Source organism: Oculina patagonica, chromosome 3 (genome assembly GCF_052425735.1).
Source record: "Oculina patagonica isolate OP01 chromosome 3, crgOcupat, whole genome shotgun sequence".
NCBI classification, from domain to species: Eukaryota; Metazoa; Cnidaria; class Anthozoa; order Scleractinia; family Oculinidae; genus Oculina; species Oculina patagonica.
The window spans coordinates 15,743,555-15,763,358 of record NC_135760.1 but is presented as its reverse complement, the minus strand read 5'-3'; the positions used below and the strand labels follow the sequence as shown (position 1 = coordinate 15,763,358).

Here is a 19,804-nt window from a genome sequence, read left to right as displayed (position 1 = left end):
ATCTAGATTGGATGTGTGCATAAGGCTGTGGTACGTCGGTTGGGTGGACCACACCTTAGCAGACTGTCGATCGATACATGGTCGTTAATTGGACGAGTGTTGACAGAATGTTGTCGAAGAATGCATCACAGATACACTCTTTTTATTCTATAAGAATATATTTTATAAGAATATCGAGGCTGAAACGTGCAAAATTTAAAGAATATTTTAAGAATAAACCCGAGGCTGAGATAAACATAATTTTGTGTGTTGTGTAAATACAATACAATTATACATTTAAAATTCTTTCTTTCACTGAGGCCCCGTCCACACTGACCCGGGTAAATTTGAAAACGCATCTATTTTTGCCCGGATAGGCCAACTGTCCACACTGAAACGGCGTTTTTGGTCACCGAAAACAGTACTTTTCAAAAACGCTCTCCAAAGTGGGTATCGTTTTCAAATATACCCGGGTTAACGTGGACGGAAAACATTTTACGCGGCGTTTTCAAATTTCTCCTTTTTAAATTTACCCGGGTCAGTGTGGACGGGGCCTAAATGACAAATCTATTTAAAAAGCAACAAGTAGCACTAGCCGTATGTTTGATGCTAATGACATTTGATGCATTCTAAAACGGAAATGCCAACTTTATAATCTAATTCACAAGAATATTTCAGCCTAAAATCGGCATAAAAGTAAGAATATTCAGCCTGGGCCGGAAAAACAAAATTCTTATAAAAAGAAAAGAGTGTAATCGACCAGCGTTAGGCTGGTATAGATGAGATTAAAGCCCCGAATGAAATCTCGTAGGAGTAAACAAAATTGACAGTTCATAAACGGTTCTTATTTCTATTCTTTTATTTGAGAACCCAAAGAGGTTTTAACAAATTTACATCGCGTTAGTGAGTTCAAACTAATCGTATCTGCGTGGACAGTTTGTGCAAAATTACAATTTAAAAGGAAAGTAAAATGCCAAAAGCAACAGCTTGGTGGTATTCAAGTTCTTCGAGCCACTACCCGCGGGTTTCTTTTCTCGACACATTCTCCATCTTCGCAGATAAGTTTTCCATCGCAGGGACAATCCAAATTCGATACACATGGGTTCTTGAATATTCGGAAACACTGAAAAACCAATAATAACAAAATGAATAATAAAATACCCCCTTAGTTCTTAAAAAATATATCACAACTGGAATTCTTTGGTATGTTTTGAGCTTTTCGACTAAGGCCAATGCGCCTTGTACAGAGTGTTGCAACAACTAAAGACGCCTCTAAATTTTCAAGATTCTCGACGTTTGTAATCTTCCCGGCCATTTCACGATCACGTGGTCGGATCGTGTAAAAAAAAAAACAGTTAAGATGCAGGGGACCACAACTTGGCTTGTCTGTTGCCGGATCTCTTGTTCAAAAAATGCTCGTACCAGACGTCACTCTAAGTATACATAAAATCAGACTGATTACAAGGATGGTTCTACGGCTGAAGGGCAAAATTTATTGGCAAACATTTCGACTAGCAGAGCTAGTCTTATTCAGGGCCAGACCTATAATGTGACATTTTATAGTTCACCACTAAATGTTCTTCGATTCTAATTGGTTTAATATTTTGGCTTCTCGGACTAATATTTGTTTTAAGAACATCAAATTTCCGCGGGGCAACTATCAGCCGACAGTTCCTCGACAGAAACACTCTATTGTTTAAATAGTACTGGTCCTGAAGGAGACTAGCTCTGCTAGTTGAAATGCTGGCCAATAAATTTTCCCCTACTGCCGTATAAAGTACCAGCCTTGCAATCAGTCTGGTTTTACTTTCTCTTCATTAGAACGAGTCTTAAAAATTAGAAAACAACGATCTTTTTTTTCTACAAGAGGCCTAGGTACTATTATAATGGCTGTAACAATTTCAATACTCGTAAATAAAATCTTATTCTAAGTTCAGGCTTACCGGCTTTCGTCTCTTAATTTCTTCCCAAAATGTCAGTGGTTTACATCTGTACTTTGAGTCGCACAAAATATTTTCATCTCCAAAGCATTGGCACTCGCTGTCCTCACTGCATTGCATTCCGATTGTACACTGGAAAGAAAGAAGAGTTAAAGATCAGAGAAATACGCTAGAATAAGTCATTAATTAATCAATCAATTTAACGAGGGCGACACTTTTAAAATGGTAATAGAACTAATGAACTCATTATAAAAAAAAAAACCTAATTAAATGTTCTTTGGTTTATTAACAGAATGTTCAGAACAACGCTTTTTATAGATCGCCTTTCAAAAACACGCGCGTAGAGTTTTGTGTTGAGATGAGAAAGCTGAACCACTCACATTCTCAATTGGTTATGTCATGTATGATATGGGCTAGTCACGTTTCAAATTTGTTATATAAAGTTTGTAAATTTGACAAGTCACGTTTTTCTATGATATCGCAGGTGTTGACGCAATACTATTGAGTGACGCTTTGATCACCCACATCGAAAAAAAAAACCCTTGCGAAATTAAAGTATTCCCTTGAGAAATTAAAACAGTCCGTTGAGAGTTTACAACTATGTGCGGAATTCGGCAAGAGAGTGACAAGCTTGTTCTCATATCATCTTTTTTACTTGTAAACAAGCAAAATAGCCGAAAAAAGCAACACAAACAGCAGCACAACGAGTCTGTCGTAGCTCAGTTGGTTAGAGCGCCCAACTGGTATCTGGGAGGCCATGGGTTCGATTCCCGTCGGGGACTCAGAATTTTTCTTTGTCCCATGCTCCAGTCATGTTGAACGCTTCATCTTCACAAACAGCAGTGATAAACATGATGAAATAACTCATGTCGTTAAAAAACTTGACGTCTCATCGCTACGCAACACACATTTTTAAAATGGAATAACCACGCAATATGTAATTATTATTAGGGGTCAGTTACCGAGACAAAAAAAACGCTGGGAAGTTTCGTGTAAAATCTCTCTGTTGTAAGAAACTAGCTGATCATAAAGCATGAGCTTTTAATACCATTGTTGACGCCGAAAGTCGGTCGTAGATCTTGAATAAATGAAGTCGCTTTTCTTCTACAATGAAAGTCAGTTCTTCTCGCAGCCAAAATGTCAAAATGATCTTAACTGATGTTGTGACCAGTCAAAATGGTACGATCTGCAATGGCTGATGTGTGATCACTTTTAGCAAGGGCTTTAAGATGTTCAGTTTTCCTGTCGTAGTTTTGTTTTGCCAACATAAATGTCTTTACAATCCCAGCAACTTTTACTTTGAAAAACACCTTGGATTTTGGGAGGGGTCAAGTTTCTCCGTATATAAAAAGCAGTCTAAAAACGTTGCTTAAAACCGATATTTTTTTCGGTTAAAATAGATAAGGCGCAATCTTTCACCAGGCACCTTTTGTCACTGATCTAAATTTAGTTCGCAGTTTGTGCATGCACGCTTAGCGGACCTACATTTTTAAACAGTCCAATTTTCTATCGGTGCAAACAAAATATGTGGAAGTATGTGTCTGTGTCTTGGTTATTCTCGTCCTCAGAGCTTCAATGCACGTATCAGAAACCTAAAGGATGTTTGCCGTATCGCTGAACAAAAGAAGCACAGACCTACAGAGGATAGGAGTGGCGTCTTGGTGTAATCTGAGATGCGCGCGTGCACACCGCGTATATCTTCCCCAGTTGTAAAACGACATTTCTGAATTGCTACGGCCTCGAGAACGAAGAACAGTGTCAGTCCCAGGCTCTCGAGATAGGTTAAACAAAGGAAATACAGTTCGCTAAGCAACCAAATTGCTAACGAAAAAAAAACGGAGATATGACTAGCGAGAACAAACGGGTTTTCTTGCTCGCTTAGTTTTCTGGCTCGTTTGATTATTTCTCTTGCATTCCACGACAACGGATTTTGTCGCTCTAAACTCTAACTGGGGAAAACGGGCATTAAGAGGTCTGCTGCCGGTTGGAAAATTTGATGCGCTTCAAGACTCGACCGGGACTGAATAACCCTACTGGGGAAAATTAGCTCTGAACAACTCGCTTTGCTGAGAGAGAGGAACTTGTCACGGGTTCCAAAGTACCAACAGATCTGCAGCAACTGGAATTAGGACACTCAGAAATCTTGGACTTCGCACGCTTATTATTTTTTCTTCAACGTTAATCGACTAAGTTCACTTTGTTTATACCAATCTCCCGCTAAACCTGAATGCTTCATAAAAGTTATTATGAAAAGAAAGCTGAATAAAGCCAGCTTACAACCCGAAGGTAGAGTGGATAACTCCAGCTGGAGAAAGTGTGGACTGACGTAAAGCTAAATAAAGACATCTTAAGCCCTGCAAGTGACCTGCATAAATTCAGCTGGAAATATTTATGGACAAAAACAAGGTTGAATAAAGCCAGCTTTAGGCCAAATCGTCAGCAATCTTAACTCAGCTTGTAAGGTTAGAGATTTCGCAAAGATATAATAAAAAAGTATTTGTATAGGTTTCTGGTCAGGCAAATTTCTTAAAACGTAAATATCATATTTTTAACATTAATAATTTTCCCCTAACAGCTACATTTGCAATACAGAGAGCAAACAGAAAAGAACAGACCCTCCAAGGATGGTCACTTATTATGAACATAGAACTTACGCTTTCATCTAGAAATCTCGCCGCTGTGATAGCTACTAAAACTGCAAGCAAAACCAAAATCTTCATCATCTTGTCTGACTTGTAAGCTTCTGAAAGAAAGATTTGGAAAGTTAATTTTGCTGTTTATGATTAATTCAGTCACGCGTGTAGGACGGCGCGCACGGGACGGGTTGACCGCGTGAGCCGCCCGGTCGGGTCCATATCCGGCCCCGCACTCATCATCAACTTAGGCCCGGTTCAGACGCCGAACTTTTCGTGAGCCGAACCTAATTACCTCTGAATCATTAAAGAACGGCTATTTTAATTTGGAACGGCTTGGCTTGGCCGGGATTTTCGACTTTGGAACAGCTTTGGTTCAGACGCCGAACATTTCATGTGCTGATCCTAGTGCATAAATTATTATAATGCATTTTGCAAAGATGAACTCAGAAAGAATGAATCGTGGAGAGCGTTTACCATCAGACGTATTAGGAACGGCTGCAGAATGGCTAGTTATTAAAGTTCGACGTCTGAATCAACAGACGTATTTTTGTCAATTTGGGTCGGTCCAAATTCGAATTACGTTCGGATCATGAATAGTTCGGCGTCTAAATCGGGTCTCCTTTAGCCCGCGTAATCAGAACATTAGGGACCTTTACACCGGTGTTCAATCGAATGGGGGATTTAGTACGTGTACGTTTTTTCAAACCTCGCGCTTAAGGGTTTTATTTTTTAAAAAAAAAAATATTTTTAAAAAAAAAAAAAAAAAAAAAAAAAAAAAAAAAAAAAAAAAAAAAAAAAAAAAAAAAAAAAAAAAAAAAAATAAAAAAAAGAACGACCTTAACTTTCGAGACCTTTCGATTATTACACTTCACACTACTGCCAATAGCCGGTCTCCTATTTTACTGGTCAGCTAGGGAAGAGAGAAGGATTTAGGAACCCAACTGAATTAAAATTTAAGTCGTATTGATACTCAATCTCGAACCGTCAGTACTGTTATCAAACCGGAAAAGTAAAATGTTTTATTTTAAATTTATGTTCATTTGGAAATAATGGGCCCTCATAGTCAGTAGGTTATGTTTTTCGGGTGGATCTCGCGGTTTTGAACGATTATACGAATGATGAAGTTCTGTCAATAATAAGTTCAATAACTAAGAAGTGATTGGCAAAGAGTTTTGCTTGTTTGATGTACGAGTGTGGCCGACAAAGTCACTCGATAGTATTCGGTGTTTAATATTGTATAGCATGCCGGTCCACGGAGAAATGGAGAAATCTGATTTGTTCACTGAGCGGTCCGGATATTGCAGAACGGACCGCTAAGATGTACCGGCCACTCATGAATTAGTTTCGGCGAATATCGTTTTTGAAACATTAATTGTGCAAAAGAAAACAACTGTCTGTTAAGTAGCTTAAATCTTATTCCTTTCATGTTAGGCGGCCGATTTTGGTCAAAACTTTCACGAATGCGGCTGAAAAACGCAAATAATTATATAGTTTAACTTTGGCGCGCATGTTTGCCGAGGCTTGATGCAATGCTTTAATTGAACAGCAGAGTTTTTAAAAGAACCATTATAAAAATAGCTACTGAACTTGCCTGTTCGGGCTGTATTGGGAAATTGTTGGTCCGTTTTCTTTCTTTTTCAAGTTTTTAGTTTAATAACGTCTAAGGTTTAGTCAGAAATGGCAGACAGCAACTTAACGCCGGCCATTACCTAGTCTGATGTTTTGATTTTTTTTTTTTTACATCTGTGTAAACCAAATGGCATGCAAAAGCAATAGACCCAGACTCTAAAGGAATAGGTTTCCTTAAAAATAGCAATGTTTGAAAAAACACTTGTATTTTGATAGTCTAAATATAATATCACATTTCTGGCAGTATTTATAAAACAGCCAAAGAAATATGTCAGCATGAAGCTAAATTCATGATCGCCTGTTTTTTCTCGGCAGAAAGGACATTTGAAAATAAACTGTTAAGATACATCATTATTTTCGCGCAGGAATTGTAAAACCAGACTCTTATCTTACGCCATTATAGGATACAGAAACACATTTTACTTTGATTTTACTGACCAAGTTCATAAAAACATCGTGGAAATTTGCGTATTTTGGGGGCAAAATTGAGCGCGTTTATGTTGTGTACCAAGTTGCGTAAGTTGGCTAAATTCAAATTTTACTTAAGATTTATACACCGATAAATTTATCATTTTCAAACTGCCCCACCTTCGACAGAAAAGAAAATTTATCACATTACCATCGTGTCACATCTAATGGATTACTTTCGTACCTGCATCCAAAATAGCCTTGTTGGAAAGTTTTTTGATAAGGTCGCCCTGATTTCAATCAGCTAAACCATCTACAAAGACTAAAAGTTCGGTATTAAACCTCAGATACTCGACAGCTTGTGACGTCTTTAATTAAAGTAATTGATTTGCAGCGAAATATTTGCACTTTGAAAAACAAACCTTTCGAACAAAAAATAGCGCTTGTTTGATAGTTAAATGCGTCTGTGCAGCTGTGAGTCAAAGTGGTATGTTAATGTTTTTAGCACATAACGAAATTGCCTTCATTTTAATATTACTGCATTTAACTCCTTTACGAAATTGAAATTGTGGTTTTTGTTGTTTGGTGCCAAAAGCCTTGCTCAGTGTCAAAGTTGTAGTTCATAAACTTGATGAACTAATTGATTTAAACTGCAAAGGGCTCTTTAGATCGTATTGTTTTCTGCGCAATGAAAAAAAAATCATTTCAGAGCAACAGGAAATTAAAATTTTAAGCAACTACGGCAAGTTAATTTGTGTTGCCGTAAGGCTTTTTGTAAATGGAAATTGAAAAGGTGTTGGCTCCCAAAATCCGGCGCCAGTCATTGTAATGAATTTTGCGTTTTACATTAGAGAAAAGTAATGCATTATCACGACTGGAAAAAATTGGTGTGAAAATCGCATAAATGTTGATTTTTAGTGCAATTTTATTAACAAATGTTAAAATGTTGTCAGCAAGTGAGAAGTAATCTTTGCCAAGAATATTTTTAGTGCTAGCAGTTTATTCTTGCGCGGTGCTATATTATCTTCGTGGAGCTATAAACGACGAAATTATTGTTTCGATTAGATTCCCGATGAACAAAACTTTAGTAATTAAAGACGGTACAGTTTATTGCATTCGGCGACAGGAAGCCTAATAAATAAGGAAGCGCCTCGTTAGTTAAACGAATACTACAAAAAAAGAGAATTTTATTCAGCTTTAAAATCCCTTTATGAATCAATAATTTACCTGAAATCAGAATAAAAAAAAGACGAAAACATAGCAAGGGTACAGGGAAGGACTAGAGTGAGTCTAGAGTGGGATGGCAAATTGGTAATGTTTTTCTCTCCAAATCAGCTTAAATCCATTTAGTACTTTTTTAAGCTAAAAAAATCCTTTAAGAGGACAAGCTGTATTCTTTGTTATGATTTTTCTGTTTTTGCCTTTTTATAAGAGAACTGCCTCTCTTCGTCAGTTTGTGGTTACTGAAAGGATGAAACAGCATTATTTCTTAATGGGCTGTTGTTCGCAGTTGAGAAATCGTACTTTAAAATCTTTGATTTCTAGTTTCAAAAATTGCGTGTCTAGTTTTACTACTTTTTATAATTTTAGCATTAAAGTTACAGCATTAAACTCTTCTGGATAAGAAACAGTATAAACGTAGTCTCGACCTTTAGGCAATAACAGGGACAAAAAGACAAGATTTACCTTACCTTTTCTCGATTAAGGGCTTTAGTTGAATCTTCTGCCGTTTTCCGCCTTAACTGGCGTTGTTTTGAGTACGTGTAGTTTTAAAATACGATTACATGCATATTTACGTAAATTAAGATAAAGGCACCCACACTATGTCTTAATAACAACATGTTTAAAGCGCTTTACGTCAGTAGTAGGTCACCCATTCTCTTCCTACATACGAATAACGTTACAAAAGAATAGAAAATTCGCGAAGCTTTATCACCTTGTACGGGAAATGCGTGATTTTATCAAAAGAATTGGTCACAAAATGCCTCTTAAGGGGACATATTGGACTAATTTTTCGTCAACAAGTTCCAATATAGGTTTTTCTAATCAAAAACCTTTTAAGTCTTCTGTTTGTGAAAGGTTATACAGCTAAATTTTAGAGATATTGGCCTGAATGCGAAGAAAAGTTTGCACTAGTATGCGCTTTATCTGACTACACATCCATGTTTTCATTTCGGAAACCAGAGGATCTTTAATCTGATACGTAAAACATGTTTTTATTCACTGTTCATAGCGTTATTTTGGCTTTTTTTAAGATTGAGATCAAAATGAAAGTTCCTTTTCCGCCTTTAACATTTGAATACAATCTAAAAATATACACATGAGCCGAACCAGCTTTACAAACATTTTGTTTTGTTTTGTTCCATAATTTGACACACTGAGTTTTGTCAGATTTTAAAACGTCAAAAGTTATCAAACTTTATAAGGTTCATCGCTTGAAACTTTAACTCTGTATAATTGACCCTTGGGTTTATATGTTATTTGCTATCCAAAATTCAATTTAGGTCGTGATAAGAGTGTTGGTTTTACGGGCTGTAATTGACATTTTAAGGTTTAAATGACAGAGAAAAAAGCCAAGAAATTTTATGTCCGACGGGAACGCAATTGTGTTTTGAGGAAGGCATATGTCGGCGGTGAAAACCGCTCCTTCAGTAAACTTTGCAAGTCTCTTCGCTAAATAATACTAACTTTTAGCATAGCTTAACTTCATTTTTAATCAGACATTGTAGTACGCCTGAAGCTCTGATTTACATGGAAAACGAAAAATACCCTTATTTTAATACTAATCTATCTTAATACGTAAAGCATCGAAATACTTTAAAGATTTAAAATAGATATTCTTCAGTGTTGTTTGACAGTAAAAATGCTAAGATAATACATTTATTTAAAAACAAATGGATAAAAAATGCATGTACGTATATGAAACACAATAAATTTAAACTATAATTTTTTGAGCATCCTTTAAAGACATCTTAAAAAAAGTATTTGGTATGGTATCAATAGATGAACAGACCAACATTTTAAAACGTCACTTGCCAAATGCTAGAAATTTTATACTTAAATTTCTAAAACTCGCTTGAGTTTATTGTCCATTAAAAAAGCATACATATCATATCTTGACCAATCAAATTTGAGTTTCTTCGACCAATATTTTTTAAACATATCCTCTTACAACGACCATGACTTCCGTTGCCACTGGCAACCAAACTTGTACGAAACGTCATTCGTCTATTTAATTTACTGATGGCGCGAAAAAGTTTAAACATCCTCTGGAACTCCTCTGGTTTGCCGCTGTTATAACCTGCTGAGTTTTTTATTGCTCTTTTGTCGACTTTAGACGCAATAGTTTAATTTTTATATTAAGTTTGTTACACTGAAGAAACTACCAGAATGATTGCTTGTAAAATCGCAATTACCGACGATTTTAAGGCACAAAGAGATAGCCCATGTAGATATTGTCTTATGTTATGGCTCGTTTTATAGTTGCTTTGCTTATCATTGAATCTACTGTTTAGCCAAGACATAGCCTACAATAAACTTTTTTCCCTAAAGTAAGCAATCCGCTCATTCAACGGAACTAACCCTACTAAACGACGCGTAAATTAAACAAAAAACAAAATTGTAAACCTCGTGTCTCGCTGCATGTACAGTTTCATTTTGAAGATAAATTGTCACAGATATTTTTGATAACGCAACAGGCCTTAAAGGAAAACAACAAAAATAATCTTTCATTTCTTCATCGTTTCCATTAATACATTGGTGAGTAGTGGATTATGATTTTTATTTCCTGAAAGGAAGTTGAATATTGGTGGTTATTTACCGAGCTCCAAGTAACAGCGGCTAAAAAAAACCCATGAGTTAACTGCAAAAACTAGGACTTCATTGCACGGGCGCACCCTCTAAGGCCAATACAAAAGCTGTTGGCAGGCAAAACTGCGACAAGTATAAATTCGTTGTTCATTTGATTGCCATATAATGATAGAAATAGAAACATTTTCTGTGACGGCAACTGAAACAGCGCTAGTGTAGTATAAAGGAAAGCAGTTCACTTCTCGATTCGTCGATGTAGTTGTTATCCATTTAAAACCGGATATTAAGCGAAATATGTAATCGTTAAAATCAAGATGTTTTGCTTATATTGATGATGGCGTTATTAGAAAAAAAATCCAAAACATGATAATGTAAGTAAGAATTGTGACCTCAGGGATGAGATAAATAAAGGATTTCGTATTAGGGATTTTTTGTCGTTTTCCTTTTTCTCTCAATTAAACTGCTGTATTTTTCGTGTTTGAATTCATGGCTTACCACACAGGTTGATAAAAACCCGTATTCTGTTTAATCAGGCAATATTCCTGTTATTAAACACGGCGCGAGCAATTTTATCGAATTAAAGGAAGTAAAACATATATTTAGATGAATAGCTGTAAATTTGACATGTACATTTTTAGGCTAAAGTTAGAATGCCCTCGAGTGAAAGTATAACCTTTTAACTTGAGTTAATGCTTTTATGTCGTTTAAGACATGAAACATGTAAAACTAAATCAATCACTATTGAATGAATTCGTTTAAAACGCTATTTTCATAAGCCATTAGCAATGTTTCCTTTTGATATAGTTACATTTCTCACGAATGTCATACGTTTCAGTTCTACTCACAAGTTTAAAGAATACAAAGGGTCATGTCATCGATTTTTTTTAACCTGATCTATGCACAATTTCAAAAGAATATGATAAACAAGACCTTTATCACACAACTTCTCATCCTCTTCTGATGAAGCTATTAACTCCAACAGCGTTCGTAAACTTAAAGGGGAACGGAACAGTTTGTGTATCTCTTGTGTTTTCTAACTTCTTTTTTTTTCTTTTTTCCGCCTTTTTGTGACTGGTGCAAAGATGCACGAAATATGTACGCGGATTTCGAATCTGATATTAAATGCACAACTCCCTTAGGGAGAAATTCCAAATATTTAATCTTTAAACTAAAGATGCCTGGCCAAAGATTTTACTGATTAAATTTGAAGAATTTAGATGTGGGAAGCGTGCAGATGCTGTTTCACCTTTCTATGAATGTGTCAGGAAAAGTGTTACGTTCATAAATTTTGTGAGTGATGTTTCCGTTTAGATTCGTGTAATTATGTAACAATGTACGATGAATAATCCATTGTAACCGAAATCAAACGTTCTTACAGTTCTCCCAACAGGTAGAACTGTACGACAGCGGACCGCTGAGGGAACAACAGGACAAAGAAACAGCGAGGATCGAAATGCACCAATCACAGCTGTTGAAAACCAACTAATCACAGCGCGGTAGCGTGCTTTATAAGTTCACGCACAACCAGTCGACCTTATCGCCTGATGAAGACTAGCAGTGTGTAGTCGAAACGTCGCGATTTCCATCACACGTGACTACGTCGTGAGACAAACGAAAAATACTTTATTATTATTGTACATCTACCACGATGAATAACCACAGCATTTTTTACGATAAATAACATATATGTATAATATAAAGAGCAAACACGGAATTGTTACAAGGATGCCTCGAACTAGAGCCGGAAGTCCGAGCAAAAAAAGGAGGAGTAGAACTGGTCAATAGAATTCATGTAAACGGAAGAAAGCGGGGAAATGATGCGACGGGAAGACAAGGTATCTTTGCCCCTGATTGGCTGCGAAACATATCTATGCTATGATTGATTAGAGAATGTTGTTGAGTTAAACCTATTATAGAGGAAGGCAATACAGGAAGAACTCTGGAAAAATACTTTTACTGTAAGGAACTATAAGAAGATAACCCAACAAGAGCCAATTTTCTTTTCGTTTCTTTTATGCTCATGGTAAACAAATAAGAATGTAAGTCCATGCTATTCTTCTTCGCTCAACAATTTAGAATTCAGGGGCGACACCATGATCAATTGTTATTCAGACATTGCACGTAACATGTACCATGTTAACCATGCACTCTATGTCCGGACTTGAGCCTTATAATTTATACTTAAATTTTGGCGTATCAGATGACTCTTACATATTTTTCGGACATACGCACGAAAATCTCTTTGCCTCTCCATTATTTATTCGATTTCAGCACAAAAAAATAACTAGGCAAATGTGCTATCCATGCCTAGCATTTACACACCGTCAAAAGTGTACTGTATTTTGAAAAGACTTTATACAACCCCTTTTGTAGTAGAAAGGAGTAGACGCTTCGAAGAACTTTGATGTCAGGTGCATAAAGGTGTTGTTTGGACACCTTTACCAACGATGTATCAGATAATGAAAGGTTTGCAAAGACTGTGTTTGTTCCAGTATGTCTGATAGATAGCACTGAAACTTAACCCCGGCCGGGTGTTCGCTTAGCCTTCCGAGAGCAAAAAAACAAAAAAATGGCTAAGATAAAAGAGTAAAATATTTCACTTTTTATATAGTTGCCCAAAAACCTTTCTGCAAGGCGCTACATTGGGTATTTTTGTCCTTTTCTTTCGTCTTGCAAACCTTATACTTGTATTTTTAGTTTTTAAGTGTTTTTTTTCGAAGTTGTCATTATCTTTTTGGCAGTTTAGTGTGTATATCATTTGTTTCACTCACAGCTGACATGTGTTATACATTGATGTCAGATCTTGTCTATTAGTAGGTTAGTGGTCTTGACATTTCTTTCGACATCTCCTTCGCTGGTGGCTATACTTCACATTACAAAGATCAAATGTATAAATTTTCACGAGATGACTTTTAAGGGCGATTTTTTTAACGTTTTGTTTTTTGACAAAACAGAACAATAATTTCTACGTTGGATTTTTTAACAGCAAAGCGAATAAATAAAATTAAACCAAATAATTATTTTTTCTCTCCTTACAATCTTTACCGCAACAACAATGTTGCGTCAGAAATTGTCTCATTTAACGTGGCGTTTTTTTATGTTTTTTGGATTTTACATACATACATACATACTTACATACATACTTTTTGCTTCCCCTAGGGCTTTAGAAAGAAAAAAATAAATAACACACTCGGACAAAAAAAACTAGGAAAGAATCTATCGAGAGGGGGGCCCTGGAGTTCAGAGACGTCCTCCACGCAGACTTGAAAGAGGAATGTTAGCATGTGAACTCTGGCGTCCTTCTCCTCGCTTACTAAACTGGGAGAGATACTCCGGCACGCGGGATGTTAGACATGGGCATGTGCGCTCCTGAAAAAACTGAGTCGCAACTGGTAGCCATTTACTCTTTTAAAACTGGTGTGATGTGATCATATTTGTGCGTACTGGTCGCTTCGGGGCAAAGTTCTGAATACCTTGTAATTTATTTATATTACTTTTTGATGTATTCGCCCATACGTTCGTGTTTTCTAACGCAGCATTGTTGCGGCAACAATATACCTGTAACGTGTTGCCGAAACAAAATATTGCGTTGTTACACGATATTGATTTTTGTCGCAAACTGAAAATGTTGCTTAGAACATCGTCTTTAAAAATCGTCTATTTTAATTTTCGCCTGTTTGCGAGTAATTATCTTTCGCAGCAGCTAATTTTTTAACGGACTGATTCATTAAGGTTCGACTCAACATAGAAAAAAAGTAGAAAAAAACTCACCTTTTTATAAATCCAATGCCTTTACGAAAAGGAAAATTCAACTTTACACCTGAAAGATGTGAAAGTCAAGACGAAACAGTAAGCAATTATTGTAGTTAGAGCAGTTTTCAATTGAGTGTCGTAAAACCAAAACCAAAGTAACCCTCACAGACACAGACAATCCAGTCGGCAATCAATTCGAAGCAAGCTGGCGGCGCGGGAGCGCGGCGAGACGTTGGTTTTGGTTCTTTGGCTGAGAAAGTGGCGCGAGATTTTCCAATCACTACGTGTATGCTAAACCAAACAAACGCAAAACTTTCGCACTCAGTGAAAACCGCTCTAATGATAGCCTTACTGTGTGTGACACTTTTGCCATTAATTTCCCTGCGTGCATTGAATGATGAAGAGCTGCATACATCATGGGTCTAGTTACAGCCGTCAAAATGACACCTCTTGACTGCACAGGTTTTCCAGCTGATAAAATTTTTAACTTAAAGGAGCTACAGTATGTCACAGGGATTTCGCAGATTTTTGGTCTAAACTGTTTTAAAAATTAGTGTTAGAGCGGTTTTCACTTGAGTGTCGAAAGTAATTCGCGTTTGCATTGGTTTTGCATTACTATGCTCATTGATTAGTTTAAAACTCTCGCCCCACTTTCTCATCCAATCAGAAGTCATACCAAAACCAATCGTGACTCGCTCGCGCACGTTTTCCCGCGCTTCGTGACGGCTACATGTATTTAGTTCGCGTTTTGCTTGGTTCACTGGATTGTCTGTGTCTTTTGTGATTGGCCAGAATATTTACATTGGTTTTGGTTTTACGACGCTCAATTGAAAAGCGCTCTATAAACTTTTACTTAAAGGAGCTATGTCACCGGAATTTCGCAGATTAATGGTCCAAATTGTTCTGAAATTAGAAGTAGGCAACTAAACCCATAAAAAAACATTATTTCTGAACATCTAAAGGAAGATGTAACCTTAATTTGCTGATAGAAATCAAGATACGGCTATCAATATCGATTTTTGAAAGACGCGAGGAAACAATTTGAAAAAGTAAGCCTGACTTTTTCAAGGTGCAATCCGTTTCCATCCTAGCCATTCGCAGCCAACGATGCTCGTTAACAGTTTCAGTGCTCTAATATAACAATTTGTAAAAAATGGACTATTACTTTTAGGTTCCTGCGACAAAATTAATTTTGGCTGTTCAAAAATCTGGTTAAAACCGTAACGTAGTCCCTTATAAAACTATGAAATGTCGTACAAACACTTATTGTTCAAGAGATTCTTTAAACCTATCCTTTAGCATCAAAAAAAAAAAAAAAAAAAAAAAAAAAAAAAAAAAATTAATAGGCCCCATAACAAAAAAAAAAAAGTTTAAAAAAAAAGAAAAAAAAAATAAAAAAAAAAAAAAATAAAAATAGTTAAAAAGTTAAAAAAAAAATTAAAAACTTAGAATAATAAAAAATGTTGCTTAAAAGGTAAAATAACTTGTTAAAATGTCAGTTCTTAACTTCAATTTGGTACCTTGGTAATTGCACACGTTAGCAGTAAAAGGCATACTCACCCGTTTCTAAGATAGATTGTCCTCTTACTGAACGCGAAAATGTAAAATTACAATACAGTGTCCGACTTATATAACGCCACGCAAGGTCGTGCGGAAAATTCCCCCACCCCTGACGTAATCTGCATATCCGGACCTGCTTGCATGAATTAGAGCTAGTACTTTATTTTAAGACCCAAATTTATTTTTTGCACTCTTGAACCAAATTATCAGAAAAGACCACAAAATGAAAGACGTTATGGTTTAGATAAATAGAGCATGGTGAGAAAATCTTTCACCGTTCTTGATTTTACATTTCCAGTCTCGCTTCGTTCGTGCATTACGCCGCGTCAGTTATAAAAATTGTCATAGTTGTTTTTCGATGGCAATTTGTCCAACATCAACAAAGAAAACAGACAAAACTGACAAACACAAAAGAGACAGAAAACTTGTGTAAAGATACCACGCGATTTGTAAGCAATTACAATTCGACATACCTTTGTCGACATGGTCGAAAATTTGTCCCCTGATGAGCATGCACTGAGAACAAGTTATCTGGTACGTCAGGGTTTTTTTTTTCTTGAAAACGGAATTCGACATTCCCCAGTTTCGTTTTCCGTGTTCGTACTGCTTGAAAAACGGAATTCGAAATTTAATTTAATTTTTTCGTGTTTTTACTCCTTTGAAAAACGGAACTCGAAATTCTACTTTCGTTTTTTTTTTCACTACTTAAAAAAAAGGAATTCGAAACTTCATTTTATTTTTCCGTGTTCCGTTTCTACCTTAAAAAACGAAATTCGAAATTCTATTTTCGTTTTTCCTCTTTCACTACTTTAAAAAATGGAATTCGAAATTTCATTTTATTTTTCCGTGTTCTTTCTACTTTAAAAAACGAAATTCGAAATTCTATTTTCGTTTTTTCTTTTTTCACTACTTTAAAAAATGGAATTCGAAACTTCATTTTATTTTTCCGTGTTCTTTCTACTTTAAAAATCGAAATTCGAAATTCTATTTTCGTTTTTCCTTTTTCACTACTTTAAAAAATGGAATTCGAAACTTCATTTTATTTTTCCGTGTTCTTTCTACTTTAAAAAACGAAATTCGAAATTCTATTTTCGTTTTTTCTTTTTTCACTACTTTAAAAAAAGGAATTCGAAACTTTATTTTATTTTTCCGTGTTCTTTCTACTTTAAAAATCGAAATTCGAAATTTATTTTCGTTTTTTCTTTTTTCACTACTTTAAAAAAAGGAATTCGAAACTTTATTTTATTTTTCCGTGTTCTTTCTACTTTAAAAAACGAAATCGAATTCTATTTTCTTTTTTCCTTTTTCACTACTTTGAAAAACTGAATTCGAAACTTCATTTAATGGTTTTTCCGTGTTCTTTCTACTTTGAAAACGAAATTGAAATTCTATTTTCGTTTTTCCTTTTTCACTTCTTTGAAAAACTGAATTCGAAACTTATTTAATTGTTTTTCCGTGTTCTTTCTACTTTAAAAAACGAAATTCGAAATTCTATTTTCGTTTTTCCTTTTTCACTTCTTTGAAAAACTGAATTCGAAACTTCATTTAATTGTTTTCCGTGTTCTTTCTACTTTGAAAACGAAATTCGAAATTCTATTTTCGTTTTCCGTGTTCGTACTACTTTGGAAAACGGAGTTGGATATGAAATTCCACTTTCGTTTTTCGTTTTTCTATGTCATTCAAAAATGGAATTAGAAATCTTCGATTTTAGTTTTTAGTTTTCGTTTCGATGACATACAAACATACATACATACATAAAACTTTGTTTAAACTTTTCTGTGCTAAAATAAGCTAGTTTTTTTGTCCAACGGACAAAATGTCGGCACTTCCTGCTGCCATGAAAAAGGCTGGAATCCATGACTGATAAACTGGCTATGAATGGCGGGAATAACAAAAACAAAATGGCGGCAAAGAAAGTGCTCTTGTTGAGTTCGTTTCCGCAATTTTCTTGCCGAAAAGAAATTCGTCATGACGTCATCGCTCAAAATCGAAAGATGGAACTTCACATTATATTTTCCTAACCCATAAGAAAACGGAAAACGAAAACGAAACTTCGATTAAGGTTTTCCAATGTCGTAAGAAAACGAAAAACGAAAATAGAAGTTCGAATTCCGTTTTCCCAAGTCGTAGGAAACGGTTGGCTCTAGGGTACACGCAATTTTTTTATCACTTATTTTTACTGCTTATCTTTTTCACTGCAGGGTATCTGATGGTAACCGATTAGTTCAGCTTCCTCCTGGAAAACCAGTGGGTTGTCCCATATACCACAGTAAACCGTGCTCTCTTCTGGTAGTTATTTTTTGTCGTTTATGCACACTATCGATAGCCACATTGTTAGCATAATTTTGAAACTCGCCAACAGTAAGTTCTCTTCTCTAGATAACTAAACAAAGATCACCCTTGATTTTGACTCGACAAATGACAACAACCTCTGAGAGATTTGAAAAATGCATAATTGTTTTGTCTGAACACGTTTCTCCAATTGCACAAAAACCAAAATGATTTTGCACTTTAAATCGACTTACTTAGTTTAGCATTAAGGCATTAAATTTTCAAGATGCACAGTCCGACACAGATCGTGGCTGTACACCAAAATGGCGGGCGCAGACAGTAGTCTGTTTCATCCCCAGACGTCCTCCTCCTCCTTGGTCGTGGACGGTGTGCTTGGCATTGTGGAACTGATGCAAACAAACTCCCGCACTCCCTATTTTCCCGCCTTGACCGACCAGCCGATCGGCGGCTGGGACGAGGCAGATAGTCCCCTAGTTTTCTAAAACTCTTTCGCAGTGACTTACTCATGACAAAACTGAACAACTTGTCTTTTTGACCTGAGTGCTTTTACAAACTGAAATTTTCTTTTTTATATGTTATCTAAAAGCAAATCTCTGAACGATTAATAAAAACACTCCCTAACCCCCGCGGATGACTTTGTTCTTTCGCAGTCTTCAAGCGGCGCGGCAACTTTTATCCATTGATTTATTTTAATTTTGTGCATTTGCCGAGAATTTATAATGCGGGTGCCCTGCTAGGTTCCAGGAAATGTTTCGAGTTGATTTCAAAAGAACGGAAAAAACTATCCACCGCAAATTTGTAGTTACAACGTTTAAACATCCTGCGGTTATATCAACAAATTCAAGTCTTTAGGGAACACTTTTGTTCCGACTGCTAATCCTAGATGGCCGGGATTACAAAGATTATTGAAGAAAGCAAACAAGGTTTAAATGACGCGAGAAATGATTGATGCTAGTTCAATTTCCGGCAATTCAGCGAAAAAAATTGGCGGCGATGGACGGTTTATTGCTGTAATAAAAAGGAATAACTTTACTTTTTAATGTTTTTTTATTGTGTGATCGAGTTGAGATTCGAAAGGACAAACAACCGACTGAAAACTGAAGATGATTAACCAACTCTAAATGAATGTCCCGCTAGGAAAATATCTATAAATATTTGATATTTTGGCTCGAAATGAGCGAGGTTAAGCGATATTATACTAAACGACGACCAACGCGAAGCAAAGCCAGCGAGAAAATCCGTGCAATTTCGTCATTTTAAGGCAAAACAAAAAATACAGGAATGTTAGTCCACGGCGTAGGCCACAGCCAAATGAAACTGAAGTTAAAATTCCCTGCAAAATGACCACGCCGGCCGGACTCAACAAACTTGAGGGTTTTTTTAGGAACTATCTTACATGATTTTGAGGAATGTATTATTGTGGTGATCTTTGAAGTTATTTAAGCGCGATCTTTGAAGTAATAGGTGAAAGAACATCCCCCTTGTGGTACCCGTCGTCGGCTCCAAAGTCACACCGCCTCCTTAAATCTACGTGCTAGAAGTACGTAGGGGGAAAACTAAGCCCTTTGAAAGCAAGTGACTGACGACATTGACATCTGATAAATGGACATTTTACCAAGTAAAATTAAGACTTTTTACTCTGAAGTTTTTCGCGATCAAAGTACAAAATTTATGAATTATATTTATGCCGGTTTCCCAACAAATCTCGCCTGAAATTTTTAAGTGCATTGAACTGAGAGCACATTAAAACCATGTGCTGTAATTGCACAAAAGATTGACCACACCTTACGGCATGTC

At 36.1% G+C, this 19,804-nt stretch overlaps 1 protein-coding gene across 1 annotated transcript; it reads right to left on the bottom strand.

The window, feature by feature from the left end:
- Positions 1-813: 813 nt before the first annotated feature.
- Positions 814-18,574, bottom strand: LOC144646907 (uncharacterized). The gene is made up of 4 exons (XM_078506615.1): positions 18,568-18,574; positions 4,574-4,659; positions 1,923-2,051; positions 814-1,102 (listed from the first exon to the last, which is right to left on the bottom strand). The coding sequence occupies exons 2-4, from the start codon at positions 4,640-4,642 to the stop codon at positions 977-979; spliced, it is 324 nt and encodes a 107-aa protein (XP_078362741.1). The 5' UTR covers positions 4,643-4,659; positions 18,568-18,574; the 3' UTR covers positions 814-976.
- Between the last annotated feature and the right edge of the window lie 1,230 nt (positions 18,575-19,804).

Bases quoted from the DNA above. Each gene is read 5' to 3' on its own strand.
- LOC144646907 (XM_078506615.1), bottom strand. From the start codon at position 4,642: ATGATGAAGATTTTGGTTTTGCTTGCAGTTTTAGTAGCTATCACAGCG. The intron at 2,052-4,573 runs GTAAGTTCTATG...CTTTCTTTCCAG, and splicing joins CGAGATTTCTAGATGAAAGC to TGTACAATCGGAATGCAATG. The intron at 1,103-1,922 runs GTAAGCCTGAAC...TTGGTTTTTCAG, and splicing joins AAATTAAGAGACGAAAGCCG to TGTTTCCGAATATTCAAGAA.